This window comes from Scylla paramamosain, chromosome 4 (assembly GCF_035594125.1).
Source record: "Scylla paramamosain isolate STU-SP2022 chromosome 4, ASM3559412v1, whole genome shotgun sequence".
Lineage (NCBI taxonomy): Eukaryota > Metazoa > Arthropoda > Malacostraca > Decapoda > Portunidae > Scylla > Scylla paramamosain.
In genome coordinates, this window is record NC_087154.1 from 21,840,942 (window position 1) to 21,863,500 (window position 22,559).

The following is a 22,559-nucleotide window of genomic DNA, read 5'->3' on the forward strand; positions in this document are numbered from 1 at the left end:
TCTTGAGAATATTGTTAGCAACATCATTCGTTTCCCGTGTAATCGAAATGTACTGACGAAATTTAAGTGAGGTATCAATCATAACTCCCAAGTCAGATGCAGAATCCTTAATAGGGATAAGGTTATCATCCCATACTTACGGCATATCATCCATATCAATATTTTCTCTATATTTGTCTTATGTTCCCTTTACCTTGAAGATTGCCATGGGATTACTATTTTTTTTCTCTTTACTTATTCATTCATCCACTCATTCATTCATTTTAGTTATTTATTAATTTTTCGGCTATTGCAGATCTATCAAAAAAAAAAAAAACATGTGTGGCATTTACAATATGCCAATGTAAAGTAACCTTCCAGCGACTTTGCACTGCAATTCTCAAATGTAATCATATAAAATTATATGCAATCATGAAGAAATAAACAGAAATTATACGAAAACTAAATTTACATTTCACCGAATAGGAGGGTAAGCCGAATTCACGAATGAGGGCGAGTCATTTCGTAAACAAGGCTGAGAGGAAGCCACCATACATCAGAATTTAGTACTGGTATTTTCTTCAAAGTAAGACATGTGGCAGATTCGGTAACTTCTAAAAGGACCATTCGTCTAGAATAAAAGAGGTAAAGTTACTTGTTGTGGTCTGAAGCACACGCTTGTGTCAAATCCCTGGCGAGTGACACCATGGTAATGTTACATTGGGTAGCCTCCTCGCACTGAGATCTGCTCCCGCGGCCCACCACTGCAGGCTCCTGCCCAAATATCATGCCATTTGTTGCTGAAATGTATCGTGCTGCAGAATCATTCTGAACTCCAGTTTGTGGAAATTCTGCAGTTTGTTTCGGTTACAAATTATCAATAATAATAATTATCAATAAAGAATTTTTTATATTAACCCCTTCCTTACCGCACCCACCCGCCGATGTAAACAAAGCGTTCCCCCCTCATACCGCAACGCCCTTGCCTATACATCCGCGCACCTCACGCCTGTTGTTTTACCTAAAGTTTATTTCTAACTCAATGATATTCACTTAATTTGAAATATATTTTTATAGCAAGAGAAAAAACACAAAACAGTTACTTCAGTAATGAGAGAAAATGTAATAATCATCATAATGTGTGCTTTGCATACAGATATACTGAAATATCTAAGACTACTAACGATACTATGTACTTGAAAATTATAGTATAAGCAGAATAATGCCAGTTTTACTTACCCTATGAATCATGATGCACTATGCTATTAGCAGTGGTAAGCCTGGAAGTGTTCATTTGAACATAATCCTGGCTGTTCCTTGCAAACTTTCGAGCCCACTGAGCCTGAGCCCTGAGGCAGAATCATCACCAGACTGCTGCTCTCCCTTGCTTGCTGAAAGTGTTTCTGCACTACTAATGCTGTCAGTTTCACTGTCTTCTATGTCTTTTTCAGGATCATAATCTGAATCATACTCATCTGGAGAGTCTTCCAGTATGTCATCACTATCTATCTCATAATTAGGATAATCATCATCACTGATAGATGATGAAGCAGACGCCATGATCTCTAGCTAGAAGCGATATAGACAATGAAGCAGACGCCATGATCTCTAGCTAGAAGCGATATCTCTCTCCAAGGCAGACAAAAGAAGTGGGAGTAATATATGTGTACTTTCAAACAAAAGAATATGATTGGCTTTATTGTCTCCATGAAATATGAACCCCCTATAGTGATTGGCCAAAGGAGGGGGGTGGTCTTGTCATGTATGGGTGGCTAAAAATAACGCCTCAAGCGTTTGTTTATGTTTGGGCAGGATGTTGCCACCACATGGGACCTGAATAAAGCAAAATCCGCACTCAGGATTTTGGTGATACACATCAGTGTATTATTGTGGTACGCACGTACCACTGCCATAATGCGTGGTACCACGAGGTCACTTCCGTGTGTGGTACACATGTACCACAAAACAGACTTGCGGTAAGGAAGGGATTAATAAAGTCATAATCTGAGTACTCTTTAGTGGATAATATGGGGCTTAATTGTAAAATTGTGCATGTCTACATTAGGAATAAAAAATAAGAAAGTGGCTAGTGTGGGTGTGGAGTCTTCAAAATTATTAATGATCCACCTCCAGGTCTTATACAGGCACAAGAGGTGATCTGAAATTACACAAGAATCTGTGGTTAAGTCTGTTACTTAGTTAAATTCCTTTTCAGTCTTGGGGCCCAGACAAAATACATTCATATTGTTAAAAGATATTCTTTGAGCAGTCATCTTACCCCCTGAAGTCCCTTTTTCAGAAATCATATTTGATGGGCTGTCTACCCTTTTTTTTTGCTTATTTATTTAATTTAATTTACGAGTATTTATCTCTTTAATTCCTTGGTTATGCCAATTTTCAAGAATTCCTGTGTTGTCTCACTTATGTACAAACCTTTTTTTTTTTTCTTAACTTTCATTACTTGTAGACCCTGGAGAGAATAACTGGAGCATTCACAGTGGGATAAGGTTGCACGTTGCAAATAATTTTTATCTATGCTGAATCATTAGAAAATGTTAAAGAATACGGTAGTGGGCAGAGCAATAAAAAAGAGGGAAATTGTAGTGTAAAAAACAATGCATAAAAACAGTTCATGAAAGGTTTCATCATACAAAAAGCAACCAAAATAACCAAGTCTAGAAAAAAATCAGAAACAAGTGAAGTGAATAAAAAATGGAACTAAATCAAACTTAAATTGACCTAAAATTAACTTTATGGGGCTCCTAACCCTGTGGGATTCCTAACCCAAACCCTGTGGGATTACCATCCATGTAGTCTTTTAAGAAGGACAAATATTGAAGCTAAGCTCACAATCTCAAAGTGAGTTCCTTCCAGTCTGCACAACAATATCTTTTCTCACAATATCATCACTAATTGCTAGAATTAAATCTGATTGACACCTTGTATTTCTCTCATTGTATTGGGTTCACTTGAAATATGCTTGTAAAGAAGACTGACAAAGCTGTACCAGAGGTGGAGTTCCATAAATGTGGAATTATGATGGGAAATGGCAGAGGTAAGCTGCATCAGCCATTTTATACTTTATTTTGGAAAGAGCACTTATGATGAGATTTACCTATGTGCCCTGCTACTACATATCTTGTTCTGAAAGTGAAAGAATAATAACTCAAATTATAGTAATGAACAAAAGTGAATACTATCCACAAATTTTATGCAAATTTTACAACTTCCTAACAATAACCAGGCACAATTGCTCCCACTAGACCCTTTAGATTAACCACCATGTACGTTTCTTATGCAGCTTGAACTAATTTTGACAAAATGTTATAAGCTCTGACCAAGTCACTTACCCTAAATTAGATTAATTCAATATTTGTCAGAAAAATTGTTTTATCTTTGAAATATTGTCTCACATCTATTGATGGAAAAATATCAGACTCGGGCTTCGGTGGCTTGCTGGCCTCACTGTATGCTCACCACTGTGCCATACATTATCTCAAGATTGTTCACTTCCTTGAATGAAAACCCATTTTTTTTTTTCAATTTAGATCATTTTTATTCAAACTTACTCTTTTTATTTTTAGAACTGTTAGAACCCTCCTGTCCATGTCCCTTACATTGTGTTGAATCTGCAGCTTTAACACTATACCAGTGCTGTGTATCTCACTGACTGAATTTCATTTATAGCTGGGGATTAACACAGAAAACACAACAATATAGCTGAACCCCTTCCAATAAAAAAAAAAAAAATAAATAAATAGATAAAATAAAAATTAAAAAGTGTGGTAGTATTTTGATAGGTTGGCCACAAAAGCAGAAAAGGATGTTGGCTCAATCAAGTAAAATCAATACATTTATTGAGGTAGTACTGATATGTTGATAACTGAAAATTCCATGTAGTGAAATTGACATACGGATTCTTTGTAAATAGTTAAAACAGTACCATTGTCAATACAAACATTGCAGATGTAGTGTCAGCAATACTTTATTGTAAGAAAATACCGTACTACCATGTAAAAATCTGAATGTTTGAGGAAATACAAACAATGACATCAAAAGAGAACTATATTTTATGACTTTCATAGCTATCACACTTATTTTAAAAATTGTAGTCTGAGTACTATGATGTAACATGAATTATGCATATATAGTAACCAACAAAATTTTTTTCTCTTAGGAAAAAATCCTTGGGTGTAACAAGTGAACTAAAGTAACAACAATATCAGTACAAAAATATCTATCAATCTTTATTAGCAATATATATATATATATATATATATATATATATATAAACCGTATTTGATGGCTTATAAGACACATGGGCTTATAAGATGCACCTCAGTTTGGGCAGGCATAAAAAAGAAAAAAAAAAGATATATAAGCAGGTTTAGGCTCTGAATATAAAGTGAAGAGTTTCACCTGACATGTGAAGACCTTTCATATATATTCAGATCCTTACTAGATTCTAATATTTTACATTCTAAAAACTTTAATATCTGCTAGGACCTACTAATATTGATCTTTAGACCAATCCTGCTGTGAGATGTAAACAAATATGGCATAGGCAGTGACACTGTCAGAGCCCAGAGGGGTAATAAGGTTTGTAAATCATATTTTTTTCTTATCATCATTCTACACATAATTCTAGTTGTAATATTTTAGTACGTTTTCAAAGCATAAGGATGTGTGAAAATAAATTTACCTTATCCTTTACAACATATTTTTATTTGAAGTATTCAGTACAGATCATGACCATGATGCTCTCGTCACTTATAAAATCTTTTGTTTTGTTAGGCAGTAAGCTATTTTCTCAAAAAAGCAATAGTTTCTCATTAGCTTCAAGTTTTGTTGAACATGTATGCAAGGTAAGAATGTTAAAAGATAGGCACAATTTCAGTTGTATGAACGTTTCTCTTACTTCAAGGAATAATGGCATTATACTCAGGAATGCAGTGAATCTTGTGCATATCTCCAGGTTTTGTGTATAACTGACTGTGAGTTTGTTTTGGTACGTGCAATATAAGCATTGTCACTTAATTTCTTCTCGACTGGTGTTATTTTATGTGAATTGCCAGTAAGTTTGACTTATACATTGTTACCTTTCAAAAAAGTTGTTTTTGTGGTGTAGAAGTGATCATCACTTTGTTTACATGTGCAAAGATGTTTGGGGTTTGATTTAAGGGCCACTGTTGCCAGATACTTACCACTAGCTACTGCCTAAAGCTCAGCCTTGGCCTTATAAGATGCAGACTCATTTTTTGAGAATTTTTTGGAAAAAAGGCACATCTTATGAGCCATCAAATACAGTATATATACAATGGAACCTTGATTCTGAAACATAATTTGTTCCTGAATGCAATTCAATATCCCAAATGTTCGAAACCTGAAACTATTTTTCCCAAAGAAATCAATGTAAAATGGACTAATGTTCCCAGACAACAGTCTACAATGTCTTAGCAGCTTATGATAAATGCTTCCACAGCTAAAATGGCTCACAAATTATTTATCCAGAAAGGATGTAATGAATGAATTTAGTGACACATAACTCATCAGAAGATATTGTTTAGACCGATCTAGTGAGGGAAGCCTTACAGAGGGATAGAGAGGAGCAACTCACTGCCAAAATAAAAGTGATCATAACACTTAAACACCTTGCTGCTGGGAAAAGCTACTGGAAAAATGCATTTGTGCAATAATGATAGTGTTGGGGACATTGAGAGAGCCATATGTGACTCGGGATAACCCCTGAGTGCCAAGAACTGTTTGTTTACATTGAGGCTTTTCAGTGAGATCACATTTACCTTATTTTAAAGATTGAATTACTGTCTCATACTCTGTGTCTCTCCTCCAAGTATATAAAAACGAAGTAGATATTTATAGAAACTATAAATTAGTAATAAACAGCAGTTTTTGCTGTCTTTTAATATTTTAAATCAAGTAACTGTTTTAGAACAGAATTATGGTACTATAACTGAAGCAATAATGAGTTCAAAATTTGGTTCGAAAAGGAAGACGTTCAGTAACCAAGGTTCAACTGTATATATATATATATATATATATATATATATATATATATATATATATATATATATATATATATATATATATATATATATATATATATATATATATATATATATATATATATATATATATATAGACACACACACACACACACACACACACACAGTAGGATATGCACAACGAACATGATTCATTCCAGTGTAGTGTTCATTATGGCGAATGTGCATTATGGTGACTGAAGAACCTAAAGGAAAAACTCAGTTGGTTCTTGGGAACTAGACAATAATACAAATAATTGCTCAATTTTCAAAACAATACATCAAAATGTTAGTCTTGTGAGTTTTAGTTTGTTATTCACAAAAATTTCAGTGCTCGCAAGTTCATCTTGCCAGTTTTGATTAATTATTCTGATTAAATTTATTCTATTAAATTCTGATTGATTTATTGGAATTCCAGTGTATACATGAGTGGCAAGTTCGTTATGTTAGCTTTGGTTTGTTATTCCAGTTAAATATTTAGTAAAATTTCAATGCTTTATTGCAGTTGTACATTATAATGACCGTGCATTGTCATGTACCCTAATATATATATATATATATATATATATATATATATATATATATATATATATATATATATATATATATATATATATATATATATATATATATATATATATATATATATATATATATATATATATATATTTTGTTGTGTGCAGCAAGATAATGCAGTATAAAATTAGAAAGTAGTAACAGATGAGAAAAGAACAGAAAAGAGGGGAGAGAGAGAGAGAGAGAGAGAGAGAGAGAGAGAGAGAGAGAGAGAGAGAGAGAGAGAGAGAGAGAGAGAGAGAGAGAGAGAGAGAGGAGAAGAGAGGAGAGACAAGCCAGGGATAAGACTTAGAAGTGTCCTGATCATGTAGCTATCCAGCCTGAAGCTTCTAGAATGATATTTATTCAGTCACTCATATTCCCCACATAAATTTCCTTACTTCCCCTTGTCGGTTCAATCTAAGTTGCACCTATTATTCAGTAGAAGAGTTGCACTTGACAATGAAGTAATCAGTATTCATTTAGCACCCTAGTTTGATCATTAGAATTTAATAAGTATAGTATTTTGTTCGTGTAAGACAGCATGAGGAGCAGAGTGGTGGGTGAGTGTAGGTATGTATGTGTTTTGCCACCTCCCCTTTTCCTTGTATTCTCTCCTCGTAACAGCAAAGGGAGAGTGGCGCACTTTCCCACAGTCAGTCACTATCCAGCGCTTAGACAGAGCAGACATATTGAGACAGGCACTAATTCTGATGGAAATTGAGGTGGGAGACTTACTCAGGTCAGTTGCCTAAAGGGAATAAGTGAGTCATTACTGGCCGTATGCCCTGGCTTACTTATATAGAATAGGGGTCTCCATAGTAGTCTGCCAGAGAGGGTAGTTGTGTATAACACATGCTGTACCCAGGGAAGTGGCTGCTTGGCAGCATGTGTGTGTGTAGGCTGAGCTCTTGTACAGTGAGCAGTGAATGACCCTCTTGTGTGTTCATGGGCACTTGTTTGTAGTCATGTCTCTTGTTGGTGAGCTTGTTTAGTGTTAAATGCTACTTGTTTTGCAGAAGATTTAAGTAATTGGCTGTGTAGTGAACTTTACCCCCTCCTTAGGTCTTGACAAGGCCTACCATCTAGAAGGAAGTAAATGACACTACTCGGCTTGAGGCTATAACATGCTGTTGGACAGTGGTAGGATTTGTTACTGAGGGCAGTTGTCCAGCAGGGTTTTATACCTTGACCATATATGTGTTATTGCATTTTATAACTGTTTCTTCCTAGAGTATTTTCCTTGTCTGTCTGTGGGTAAAACAAACTGGCAGCCTCAAATAGTGTGACATGACATTACAGGTGCATGAGTCCAAAGTGGACCTTGTAACCGATATTAAACCCTGCACCTAGTCATGTAGGTGACTATGGGGAAGCTAGTCCAGGTGCGGCAGCTTTGTGAAGGGACTGGGAACAGTGGTTATAACAGAAATTGGTGACCTCACCAGGATCACTGGAAGTTTCGTCACCATGGGAGAGGGGGGGGACAATTTGTTGTTTGCTTTGTTGTTTTGTGTGTGCCCACATTCAGTGTAAGCCTTGGAGGGCAAAGCTGGTAGCTGGGGTGACTGCCTCTGCTGGGAGTGGCATTGTAGATTTAGCCCAGTTCCGTGTGATAACACATAGTCCCACCCAAAGCATCCACGGATGTGTTAGCCCTGCCTGCAGCCTTAGTGGCTTCTCCCAGACTGAAGGCATGTCCGAGGAATCGAGATTCAAATTGGAGATGAGAAGAACAGGGTTGGAAGCAGAAGCTAAGTAAAGGAGAGAAGCCAGGAGGCTAGAAGTTGAGTGGGAGGCAAGGAGGGTTGAAACCAAGAAGGAAAAGAAATAAGGGCACTTGAAGCCAAGAAGGAGAAGGAAATGAAATTACTTGAGATGAAGAAGGAAGCGAAGATGTCTGAAAGGGGGGAAGTTAAAAAGAGTAGGATATTTGAGTTGAAGAAGACTAGGATTGAATTCAGTTCACCTCATGGCTTGAGGAGAGAAGAAGTGAAGGAGGATACAGTAGAGAGCCAGATGGTGAGGAGTTTGAAGTTGATATCCAAGTTTGATGAAAAGAAGGCAACTGAATGATTCAGGTGATTTGAGAAGGCCTCCAAATTTGATTGGCCTCAGGAGAGATGAGTTGGCCTTGTGGCCAATATGCTGAAGGGTAAGGCTTTGGAAGTCTATGGCAGGATGTCAGCAGAGGATCTGGAGGATTATGTAGAGTTTAAGGCTGATAGCCACAGCTCACAGCTTGTGAGCTGTGGCTGGAGGTGTATAGGCTGCAGTTCCATGGAGGAAAGAAGAGGCCTAGTGACTTGTATTTAATGTGCTTGCTATCTGGAGGAGACATTTAAAAAGTGGATTGCTAGTGAGCAGGCCATCTCCTACTGTGTGTTAAAGGAACTCATGGTAATGGAGCATTTTATTAACATGGCCAAGAAAGAGTTAGTACTGCTGCTCCATGAGAAAAGATTTAAAAGCCTTAAGGAGGTGGCTACATGGGTGGATGATCATGTGTTGGCCCACCAACATACATCCCACCATGGAGATATGGGAGTTAAGCCAGTTAGGGAGAAATGGTCAGGAGGCAGTGGGGGATGGCAGTGTTGGCCCCACAGGAAATCCCTGCAACAGTGGTGGGTTTGTAAATAAGTCTGTGCCCAGGAATTCTTAAAACAACAAGCCTTCTTTTGACCCAAAGAGGAGGGCAATGGGGAGTATGATGCATAGCACTCCTAAATTTAATAACCAGCCTACCTGTTACCACTACAAGGCTATGGGGAACTTCTGGTTCAGTTGCCCCAAGTGGATCACGCCTTCTGTCCCAAAGCCTTCCCAAAAGCCAGTAACTTTGCTGGTCTAGTCAGACTAGGGCAAGGAGGAAGCTCTTGAATCCCCTTACAGTTCGGTCAGAGAGAAGCTGGAGTGTCGGTCCCATGTCTGCAGTTAGTATTCCGCCTGAGAGAGCGAGGTCGTGGTTAAATTGGTGCCGCCCTTTCTTGTGCCAGGGGGACTGTTGAGATTGTAGGGGAGGTGTATCCTGTCACAGTGTTGTGTGACATGGCAGCCCAGCAGTCTTTGTGCCAGAATATTACAGGGAGGAAGTAGCCTCCAGGAAGGCAGTGCTGTGTTGGGGCATCAATGCTGTTCAGAGGTTTATCATTACAAAAGTGAGGCTAACATGTCTATTGGTGACCAAAGAGGCACAAGTGGCTGTGGTGGAGGACCTGCCAGTGTCCAGAGTTGACTTCCTTTTGGGAAATGATCTAGCAGGAGGGAAAGTTTAGGTACAGTCCCCATCCACAGACCACATCCCAGATGTGGAGACTGCTGAAGTACCTGACTCTGTTAATGTTATCACCTGCTCCATGGCAAGGAGGGTGAGGTCCTCTGTAGCTCCTGAGGTTGACTGTTATGAGGCATGGCCACCGAGAGAGGAGTGCAAGGGTTATGTAAGTGCTGCAATGGAGGCAGAGTGCCCAGAGGCCTGTCCCCACTACTGGCGAGGGTTTGAATGATTCAGAGTCGGATTCATCCTTGAATCAGGGTGCTAGGGCTGACTGCAGCAAAGCAGAGCCACCAATAGATGCACCTAACTCAGCTGAGGATGTTACTGCACAGGTGAGACTGAAGCCTATTTGCAGGTCCACCTCACTCAGCAGAGCACCCTGGAGATGGTCACTAAGCAGAGTTACTACCTGACGTGGAGGCTGTGGGTGCCAGTGCACAGTCCTGGCCCCAGCCTGGTGTGTCGGGCATGTTGGGGGTCACTGCTGAGGGCGAGGAGGCTCCCAGCTCTGCAGGGAAGATGGGAGTCTCCTCCCCTGCAGAGTGTTGCGAAGGCAGGAAATAGGCTCTTCCCTTGCCAGGTGTAGATTTGACAGGTGATGGCCCCTGTAGTGGCCAACCCATGTTAGCTGCTGAGCCAGCACCCAGTCAGATGTCTGGAGAGGATAAGGTTTCCCCCAGCTCAGCGAGTGAGTCTCACTCAAGCTGCAGGTGCCAGAGGGGGACTAGGGTGTCAGCTTTGCCTCTGCCATGTGACCCTGTTGTCCTGAAGGATCTTAATGAGGTTGAGCCTGATGAGCTCATTGATGAGCAACAGGGGGATGAAGAATTGGCCTCATGCTTTGCAAAGGTGGGTGAAGGTAGTGAAGAAGTGGAGAGTAGGGAAGAATTTGTGCTACTGAAGAAAATTTTGTATCATTGGTGGAGAGAAGTTGACGGAGGTGAATTACTCCAAGCGGCAGTGCTGTCTAAGTTCAGAGAAGCACTCGTGCTATTGGCACATGAGGGCCTGATGGTAGGTCACCTCAGAATTAGGAAAACCATGGGGAGACTATGAAAGAATTTTTGGTGGCTCAGTATGACAGGTAGTGTTGCTACCATCCTTAAGTGCTGCCACACCTGTCAAATGGTGGGCAAGCCTAACCAAATGTCACCATTAGGCACCTCTTAACCCTATCCCTGCCATTGATCCTCCCTTCACCTGAGTACTTATTGATATTGTGGGCCCTCTCCCCCTTCTGAAGTAGCCTATAATGGATGCCACCACAAGGTACCCAGAAGTCATACCCATTAGGAGCTTAAGGCCCTACTACATTTCTTTACTCATTTTGGGCTGCCTTCTGAGGTCCAGTCAGACCAAGGGGCCAATTTTACTTCAAAATTGTTTTCTCAAACCATGACTGATTGGAGGATTAGGCACGTCCTATCCAGTACTTACCACCCTCAGTTACAAGGAGCCTTGGAGAGGCACCATCATACCTTGAAAATCATTTTGAGAACTTCTTGTTTGGACCATGACAAGGACTGGGATGAGGCAGTCCATTATGTAACGTTTGGTGTGCAAGAGGTGCCCACTGAGTCATTGGGGTTCTCGCTGAACCAGCTGGTGTTTGGGCACCATGTGTGTGGCCCATTGGATGTGGTTTGAGACGCCTTGTGCTACCCCCGGTCTGGTTCTCCGGAATCTTTGTTGAACACAGTGATATGCACACAGGAGATGTTACTGAAAGCACTCAAGGTGGCTTGGTTGCACCTGGGCCAGGCTCAGAAGCACATGAAGATGTACTCTGACCAGTAGGCCAAGTACCAATGTTTTGTCCCTGGGGATGAGGTGCTGGTGCTAATCCCGATTCAGGGACGGCTGCTAGCCACATGCTACAGCAGTCCTTATTTAGTAGAGAGGCATGTGGGCAAATTAGATTATCTGGTTGCTACTCCCAACTGATGAAAGCAGGCTCAGCTTTACTATGTTAATATGTAGAAGCCTTATTATCACAAGAATAACCAGCAAGGCTTTTTACTTTCTGCCATGGAGGAGGCACCTTTAGTTTTGTTTTTTTTGGAAATGAAGGAGAGGCAGCTTTTGCCATGTCTTATAGTATTTGAAATCAAGTAATTTTTTTCAAAAACTAAATTCTGGTACGGCAATAGAAGCAATTATGAGTAAAATTTTTTTGTTCTAAAACCAAGTTTCTCAGAAAGGGAGATGTTTGGTAACTGAGGTTTCATTGTATATATATATATATATATATATATATATATATATATATATATATATATATATATATATATATATATATATATATATATATATATATATATATATATATATATATATATATATATATATATATACAGTGTGTGTGTGTGTGTGTGTGTGTGTGTGTGTGTGTATTTACCTAGTTTTACCTAGTTGTGTTTTACAGGAAAAGAGCTATGTTTGTGCTGTCCTGTCTCCATATCTATAAGCATCCAGCTTAACTTTAAATTCATGAATATTTTTTCCTTGTACCACTGTTTCATCTAAGTTATTCCATATTTCTATACTTCTATTTGGGAAACCATATTTCTTGACATCTCTTCTACTTGCTGTTTTCTTCAATTTCACTCCATGTTCTCTTGTATCTCTTGAGTCCAACATAAATAAGTCTTCTTTGTCAACTTCATCCTTACCCTTTAAAGCTCTGTATATAGCAATCAGGTCTCCTCTTTCTCTTCTCTCTTGTAATGATGGAAGCTTCAGTCTCCTTAATCTTTCTTCATAGGTTAAATCTTTCAAACTTGGTACCAATTTGGTTGCAGCTCTTTGGATCCATTCTATTTTCCTTATTTCTTTTTTATTATGGGGTAACCAAACAATTGTGGCATATTCCAGTTTTGGTCGAATCACATATTCCATCAACTTTTTCATCATCTCTTCATCCATGTAAGCAAATGCCCCTTTCATCTTTCTTAGTAACTCATAGGTTTCCCCAACTATTTTGTTTGCTTGTTTTTCTGGTGATAAATTATCACTGATTGTAATTCCCAAGTCTTTTTCTTCTTTGGTTTTCTTAATTTCCACTTCTCCCATGGTGTAGGAACTTGTCAATCTTCTTTTGCTTTTTCCTAATTCCATCACCTTGCATTTCTTTGCATTGAATTGCATTTCCCATTTCTTACTCCATTTATATATCTTATTTAGATCTTTCTGTAATATTTCACAATCCATATTGTTTTCCACCCTTTTCAATAATTTTGCATCGTCTGCAAACAGACTTATATAGCTGTCAACCTCATCTACCATATCATTGACGTACACCAGAAACATTACAGGGGCTAAGAGTGTCCCCTGTGGTACTCCACTTGTAACTCTACACCATTCTGAATTTTCTCCCTTTATTACTGTTCTCACTTCTTTATCCCTCAAGAAGTCTGTGATCCAATTCAGTGTGTTTCTTTGCAAACCCCCTATATTTTGAATTTTCCATAGAAGTCTCTGGTGTGGTACCTTATCAAATGCTTTTTTTTTAGGTCTAAATAAACACAGTCTGCCCAACCCTCTCTCTCTTGAATTATATCAATTGCTCTACTATAAAAGCTCACTAAATTCATGACACAAGATCTTCCACTTCTGAAACCAAATTGTCTGTCAGTCAATGTATGTGTTTCTTCTGAATATTCCATCCATCTGTTTTTAACTATTCTTTCCGCTATTTTTGCCACCACACTTGTTAGGGACACTGGTCTGTAATTCAATGGATCTTCTTTATTATCTCCTTTAAAAATGTGTGTGTGTGTGTGTGTGTGTGTGTGTGTGTGTGTGTGTGTGTGTGTGTGTGTGTGTGTGTGTGTGTGTGTGTGTGTGTGTGTGTGTGTGTGTGTGTGTGTGTGTGTATATATATATATATATATATATATATATATATATATATATATATATATATATATATATATATATATATATATATATATATATATATATATATATATATATATATATATATATATATATATATATATATATATATATATATATATATATATATATATATATATATATATATATATATATATATATATATATATATATATATATATATATATATATATATATATATATATATATATATATATATATATATATATATATATATATATATATATATATATATATATATATATATATATATATATATATATTCTGTTGTATTATTTACAGGATTAAATCAAGTTTGTAATGCCTCAACTTTTAAAGTTAATTTGTCATATTTATGTTTAAAGCTATGAATGTTCCTTGCACACAACTTGATTAGTCAATGAATTCTATTGGTTGATTGTTGTGTCAAGAAAAATATATTTTGTCATCTTTTTCTTTATTTATTTCCCTGTCACCATTTTGTCTTTTGTTATTAGTTTTTTCCATTATTTTGCTTACAATGCTGGTGAGCGAGATGAGTTTGTAATTAGGTGGGTATTGCTTATTTCCCTTCTTATACAAAGGGACTATATTGGCCTCTTTCCACATTGTTAGTACTTTGCCCAGATTCAAGGACTGAATATTCTACATAGAGGCTGGCTTAATTCATTTGCACATTCTTAGATATTTCATCTGGTCCATCAACCTTCCTTTTATCTATGTTTTCCAGTTTCTGTATGACTCTCCTTTTATGTAAGTAGATTATTTCTAGTTTATATAGTATAGTTTGTGTCCTGTCATCTATCAGAAATGTTAATTCCCATGTAAATATAGATTGAGAGCTTCTGATTAAAACGTAACATATTTCTTCTTTAACATAGCTCATGCCTTCATTGACTATTCTTTGTACTGCTTCTTTGAGATTGCTTTTACTTCTTATGTAACTGTAAGAGAATTTTGGTTGGTCAGTGGTCTTTTCAGTAATGTTTGAAAAAAAAATTAACTTTTTTTCTGTTTCTAGAGTATTCATTTCTTGGCTTTTTGTATCTTTCATAAGCTTGGTCACTGTTGTTTTCTCACCACATTTACTATTGAACCAGTGCTTTATCTTTTTTTTTTTTTTTTGGCAGCAGGAATATATTTAGTTGATATTTAGTTTTCTTATAGATTTCACATAATCTTTCATACTGTGTGTCTATGTAGTTTTCCATGTAATTAATTTTTTTCTTATAGTCCTCCTTTTCATTTATAAGGTATTGTAGGTTTTGGGATGAGGGAGGCCCATTCTCATTAGTTTCCCTGAAAATTTTCCTACTCCTGTCCACTTTCCTCTTAAATCATGTGTGCTTCGTCTGCCTTTTTCCATGTTGGATAATCTTAATAAAACCAGGCTGAGGAGAGTTTAAAAGAGGTATAATAGTGAAAAGGAGAAGGTAAGACAAAAGGCACAAAGAAAAGTACTTCCTGGAGGAAGAGACAGCTGTTTGGGAGGATGCAACATCAGGTGGATCACAAGTGGAAGAGGAAGGAGAAGTGATATGCAGGCAACCCACCCAGGGAAGCTCTCTTTCTTGTCCCAGCTAGCAGCAAGATCATATTTCCCCATTGTTACCTCCAGTTTCCAATGCCACATGAACAATCTAGTGTCACCAACCCCTCTGGCAGAACACAACACATCAAGTAGTAGTAGCAGCGACTTTCCCAGAAGTGACCATAACAGTAGCAGCGACTTTCCCAGAAGTGACCATAACAGCAGCAGTAGCATTGACTTTCCCAAAAGTGACCATAACAGCAGCAGTAGCAGTGACTTTCCCAGAAGTGACCACAACAGTAGCAGTAGCAGTGACTTTCCCAGAAGTGACCATAACAGCAGCAGTAGCAGTGAGAGGCAAAAGGAGGGGAAGTTTAGCCATTTAACCCCCCTGTCACTGGGGTGACACTTGCCGCCTCCTTCCTGGACAACACTGGAAAGCTCATCATAGTGCCCAAACCACCCTCATCATATATCACTATTTGCTGCACCACAGCTAAGCACGACTTGGTTTTCCCTGTCTCCTGGTCATCATCCAGAGTGGGGTGAGCTAGGTAAGGTTACTCCTCCTCAGCCTGAAACTTCCTGACATTTTATTTTATTTTTTTTTATGTCAGTTATATAGTAAACCACAGAAAACTACCACCCTTACTGTCTCATCATCCCTTGACAGTAGAACTCCTGGTTTGGTTAGTTGTCTAGTTGTTTTGTTCACAGTCACCTTTAACTCTTTCAGTGCTAAATGCACGTAGCAAGCAGTAGTATCATTTGCTGGTGGTGCTAAATGCTCATTGCAACTTTTAGTCACTCCTAAATTTCTTATGTATGAGCATGTTCCAACTATATTTTATGAGCAACTTCTCACCCCACAGCATTACCAACTCAGTGGGTTTTTCACTAATTTTGATGGAAAATTATATCAGCCTACCGCAGAAAATCAACAAATGAGTAACTGGTGGATGTTCTTGTCCAATATAGCAGCATTTTTGCATAGCTTACCTATCACCTGAATGGCCAAATGGCCAGTTGGCTATACTACCCTACCAATACCCCCTTCAAGCATCATATCTACTCAGTTCCCTCAGTATGGCTGGCTGCCATGGTTGTGAACAGATGAAGTGTTCACAGACAACATCCCTGAACGTGCCTGCATGTTTGCAGGAAAGACGTTCCTTGCCTGCTTGGAACATTAGCTGTTCTAGATATCTATTGTGTAAACAGTGCTTGAGTCGCCTAAGTAACCTTGGATACAATGTCACCACTGTATAATTTGTCACTGCATAATTTTCCATGCTTAATTCGTCGTAAAAGTATGCAATTTTATGGTTATTTTCCTTCATTTTTATATTGCTATGCATTGCTTCTTATCACAAAATATACATTTTGAGATCTGATTGCAGAAAAAAACTCAGTATTACAACAATTTTCATCAAATTTACACAACACATATGAAATAATATAACTGCATACATAAACAAATCTCATAGATTGTGACTCCTCTTTCCAATGGTGTTTTAGTATTTTAGCTGTGATGAATAGTTTTTGAGGTACAACAGTTAAAAGAGACCTCCCTGTTGGGCTGCCAGAGTAAGCCGGGGGGGGGGAGGCCTGTCTTCCTCACCGCACTCAATGAAAGGGTTAATTATTTATTGTTTAGTGATTCCAAATATGTAACTAGGTAAGGCAGCACAACTACAATAAAAAAAATATTACAATAAAATCATATTCTAGCAATAATTTATATATATATATATATATATATATATATATATATATATATATATATATATATATATATATATATATATATATATATATATATATATATATATATATATATATATATATATATATATATATATATATATATATATATATTATTCTATTTATTTATTTTTTTTTTAGTGAGGGACTATAGATTATGTTTTCAATGTTGTTTTGCCTTGTAAATGGTAGGTCTAATATGAATGGCTCGTCTAAATCTCTCTTTCTGGTACTGGATGCGATGTGTTGCTAGAGGAAAAATTCTTGAGTTAGGTCTAATAATATATTGTCTCAGTAGTTCCCAGTACTCTTGATTTCCATGTCCTGCTAACTTATATTGCTATTAAAGTTACTATTTAGGCTGGCTTCACACAAGCGTTTTTTTTTTTCCCACGTTTTTCTATGTGCTTTAGAAACCAAGGAAGTTCAATGAGACCCTTCACACACTGACTGTGTGCACAGTTAACTTGTGTGGCACCAGATGGTTTAGAATGCTATATAAGCCTATGGAGCCCTTCAGAAGGGAGGTTTTTCCCTGAGTGGCAATTATGTTTAATCTGGTGTAGAGGTTGAGCCCTTCATTTTTACATATTGATATGAATAGTTTTATTATTATTATTATTATTATTATTATTATTATTATTATTATTATTATTATTATTATTATTGTTATTGTTATTATTATTATTACTACTACTACTGCTACTATATACACTGTAGTAGCAGAGGTATACTATGAATATAATTATTTTTTTACAGAACATCCTAGTAAGTAATTTTCATTAGCTTTCAGGTCAGAATATAATGTGTAGAATGCTCCTTGAAGGAGCCAGGAGCTATTTATTGGGTGGGTCCACCATTTACATTGTCTCTTATATACAGAGGATGGTCCACCATTTACATTGTCTTTTTTTTTTTTTTAAATACCCTGTTCATTATATACACTCTTCTTTATGCCCTCCATCTCGAACAAACAATGATAAACTGACAAGTATTCTGTGCACTGTTGCAGATGAACCACGCGGGAAAAAAATGCTTGTATGAAGATGTGCTTATTAGACATTCACCCACGCAGCTATACAACTGCTCAGGAAAAAATACCTATGTGAAGCCAGCCTTACTATTATCCTTCTGAATCTCTTCCATACTTTGCAGTACTGATCTCATACTTTTTAGTGTGTTTTCTGATAAGTTTTTGTATTCATCTGAATTCCATGTTCTTTTGTGAGGAGGCACATTTAAGGTTGTCAACATTATATTACTTTTCTTGTTTTAATTTCAACTGCTATTAGCTCCACTTCATGTGATGTTTCTCTTTCTATTTTCTGCCCTTCTTTATACTTTTCTTTCAGTTTTTCCCTGTCTTCCTTAGACACCTGCTTATTCTTGTGTCCTTTTCATCCTCATCTCCCTTTAATTTACTGAGATTTGTGGTTACTTCATCATTGCTGATGTCTGTAAAGTTATTCTAGTGGTCCTACCAATCTTGTGGTATTCTTCAATATCTTTCTCTGATATTTTGTCTGTTACCTTTCTTATTATTTCTATTGTTTTATCTCTGACCCTTGTTATTGTATTGAAAATATTTTCTTCCTTCTTGCCATGAAATTTGTGTCCATTGTCTCCCTAAGAAATTTACCACTCTTTCTGATTACTTCCTATATTTCCCATTTGGTATTTATTTTTTTGTCTTCCATTTTTTTAAATTTCTTTTTACTTATCAGCATAAGATGCTTTGATTTCTTCTTTTAGTGTGTTTACTTCCAATAATGTTTTTAAATACCTCATTTTTTTTCCAGATTATTTGCTTGTTTTACTACTTAGTCATCATTGATTTTTCCTCTAGTATTTTTTTGATGGGAGACCATTCCTTCATTTGTGTGCGTTTATGTAATGTGATTTCTCTGATAAGGAATAAATAGAAAAGTTCTTTTAGTTTAGTTATTTATACTGGAATTTACTTGCAGGTGTTCCAGGATGCCATCCCCAAGAGAGAAACATCATGGAGGTGACACTTCATCAGGCAAAGGGTTGGATTCAGGCAAGCCTGGAAGTGAGAACAAGAACTCACAAGGAAGCCCACCTAGAAGCCCAGCTAGCACCGGTTCTCTTATATCAGATGACACATGTCCCATCTGCCTGGGCAACATCACTGACAAGTGTATGGCAAACTCTTGTCATCACTGTTTTTGTTTGGTGTGCCTCAAGGAATGGTCAAAGCAAAAGGCAGTGTGTCCATTGTGTAAAGAACGCTTCACCAAAATCATTTATGATATCAGGTCTGATACAGAGTTCAAGGAATGGAAAGTACCTAGGTTTGAGCAACATCATCCCATTACCAACTTCCATTCATTTTTTGTCCCTGACAGAAGATTCTTCGGTTATAGAACAACAAATTTTCCAGGAGCAGCTACTTTACGCCGTCAGCATCCAGGAAACACAACATCCATTGTTGATGCCATCCCTCCAGGTCCTCGAGAACACACCTCAGCTTCATATAATTTGCGAGGCTCCTCTTTCTTTCGACTTAATATTTACCTTAATAATGAATGGGTCCAGCCCATTGCAGATATAACTGGAAGATATAGACAGAGCTCACCACAGCTTTATCAAGAGCAGCCAGCTCTTACCCATCGTCTTGTACCGTGGGTTAATAGAGAGCTGGCTGCACTCTTACATTCTGCCAGAATTGGGGTAGTACTGGCAGAGGTTATGGATCTCATTGAGAGATACCCCATTAATTCTCGTGAGTTTCGACGGGCTGTACGGCCACACCTTGGTAGTCGCACTAGGCATTTTGTCCATGAATTTTACAATTTTGCTCGATCTCCATATGACATGGTAGGCCATGATAATGCTGCTCGTTATGTGACACGGTATGGTTTTGATGATGAGAGCAGCAGTGAAAGTAGTAGCTCTGAAGACAGTGATGCAGTAGTAGAAGTTGATGTGCAAGGGAATCCTGTTACTTCTACCACTAGTAGGGCACAACAAGGTTCTGCAGTTGCACCAGACACTGTTGAGAGGGAAGAAACCCTCACTCAAGAAGGATCTGTATTGATTAGCAGTGATGAAAGTTCCACAGAAGAAATCCCACAGCAATCAAATTTGTTTATGCAGTCACATTTCAGTGAAAATCGTAACCCAGACCCTCCTGTGTCATCTTCCTACATGATGAATCAGCTAGTAGGACGTGCAAGGAGTTTCCTTAACTCGATCAATGAAGGTGCTTCTACATCAGTAGCTGAAGATGCAACAACCAGAAGTAATGTGAGAAAGACATTGAAGAGAGAAGTTCCATCAGATAGTGATGATTCAGATGCTTGCATCATTGTTGAAGAAGTGAATAAGAGACAGCAAACTCCAGAGATCATCACTTTAGACAGCGAAGAAGAAAAATCCATGCCATCCTTTCCTATGAATGGGAAGCAGTTTGAAAAGAAATATGGCCATAACTCAAGAAATGATGGTGGGAGTTCTCATCAACAAAGGAAAGGTAAAAAGAAACCTAGTTTAAACCGAACAAACTTTCCCATTTTTCTTTCACAGTCTAGTGCTACTGCCTGTTCCAGGATGTCGATTAGAGATCATAGCTATTGTAATGTGCAAGAGGCCGCAGCATTTACTTGTAATGTCAGGCAAAGAGTTGATCAGTCTCCCTCATCAGAAGGTACATTGCATAACTACAACGCTATAAAAACTGTGCAAAAGGACACCCATAAAGGATTTATTATATCTTCAGACAGTGAAACCAGTGTTCAGACCCAACAAAGGAAAAAAATTAGGCATAAAGAAAAGTCTAAAACTAGAAAGACTGTTGGTGCACAGAAGAATGAGGAAGTAAGAAGAGGAGATGGTTGTGGCTCAAGTTCCTGGCATGATACAAATTCACCAGCAAGGGAAAAGTTTTCACCTATAAGAAAAAGAAGGAAGGACCACAAATCCAAAGTAAAAAGCTCATCACAGTCACACCTTTGGACATCTCACAAGAAGCATAGTTGTAACCGCCTCTATGTTTCTGAAACTTCAAGTAACAGTTGGTGTAATTCAGATAATGTGTGGACACCTCCATCTTCCAGTACGACAGAGAGAAGTTCCTCCAGAGATGGTCATGATGGGCAAGATGGATCCTCAAGTGAATGCTCTTCAGTTGCAAGGAAATTTCATCACAAGGGAAAGAAAGGTGATCATAGTAATTCAAAATCAAAGTATTTCAGTAAGAGAGGTAAACATAAGAAAAAGGATAAGCATAAAGAGAAAAGTAAAAAAGTTAAAAAAGGAAAACATAAGAAAAAATGTAAGTCAAAAAGGACTACCTGTAGCTCAAGCTCAGATTCGGATTCTGTGTCAGATTCATCAGAAGAGAAGATTATCAGACATAAAAAGAAAAGGAGGAGAATCAAAGAGTCTAGCTCAAGTTTACCCCCATCTGACCTGAGAAATAAAAGTAGGAGAATCAGGTGCACTTGTTCTGACTGAAGAAAACATGTATAATCATTCCTTTTTTTGTCTTCTCACTTGATAACCATTTGTGGAAGAGAGAGTACAGCATTATAAGCCAACATGGTGATCAGAGTGTGTAAATCTAATGTTTGGTATTAATATATCTTTTGTATGCAGAGGTATGTTCACATTCACCATGTGATGTAAGTGAAATCTTAGATTTTAAGATTACCTGAGCAATCTGTAAATACAATGTAAATTAAGTGGTACTTCTCTGCAGCTGTGCTGAAAAAAAAAAGTTGAAAGTGACAATGCTTCCATTTGTTATAGAATTGTCATGCTTTAATGAGGTGAGATATACAAATGCATTTATCCACTTTTCACTCGGAAAAACAACCAATATCTTAGTTTGTGCTATTCTGTGTTGGTGTGTCACCATTGTTTAAGTGTTTTTCCTATACTGAGGTTATTCAAACAATATCTAGAGCTTTATACCTAAAAATGAATATATTTTATTCTTGGATATCCAAATTAGAGTTAAAAAGTGTAGATTGTGGGAGAAGTTAAAGCACTGCAACACAGAAACACATTACACATCTCTACATACTTTACATGACTGTTACAATGTATAAACAAAAATTTTATGCTAAGCCTCATTTGTTTATCTTGCTAATAAATATTTCACAAGTTGAAGCATATATTCTTTACAGTCCTTACAGCAGAGCCAAACAGTATACAAGAAATGAGATACCAGAACTCTCTGAGAAACAGTGATTTTGCAGTAACTGAAGTGGGAACCATGAAAATAGAAGAGGATCAGTTATCTGCAATCACACAACGGAAAGTTGCAAAGCATACCTGAGTCTGTCTCCATCAAGAACTGGTTTACTGTTGCTGCTTTAGAATATATTATCTTCCCAACAAGTCAGGTCAGATATGGGCAAATGTCCTTTTGTTCTCAAGTAGATGTTACCTATTGTATTTATTCTCCATTCACCTATATGATTCACAACCATTCTTCCTTGCTCCACATATCCTTATGTTATCC

The 22,559-nt window shown here is 37.4% G+C and overlaps 1 protein-coding gene across 1 annotated transcript; it reads left to right on the forward strand.

The window, feature by feature from the left end:
* The first annotated feature begins 459 nt into the window (after positions 1 to 459).
* Positions 460 to 22,201, forward strand: LOC135099856 (E3 ubiquitin-protein ligase Topors-like). The gene is made up of 2 exons (XM_064002467.1): positions 460 to 624; positions 19,036 to 22,201. The coding sequence occupies exon 2, from the start codon at positions 19,046 to 19,048 to the stop codon at positions 21,545 to 21,547; it is 2,502 nt and encodes an 833-aa protein (XP_063858537.1). The 5' UTR covers positions 460 to 624; positions 19,036 to 19,045; the 3' UTR covers positions 21,548 to 22,201.
* Positions 22,202 to 22,559: the final 358 nt, after the last annotated feature.

Coding starts and splice junctions, on each gene's coding strand:
- LOC135099856 (XM_064002467.1), top strand. CDS start 19,046: ATGCCATCCCCAAGAGAGAAACATCATGGAGGTGACACTTCATCAGGC.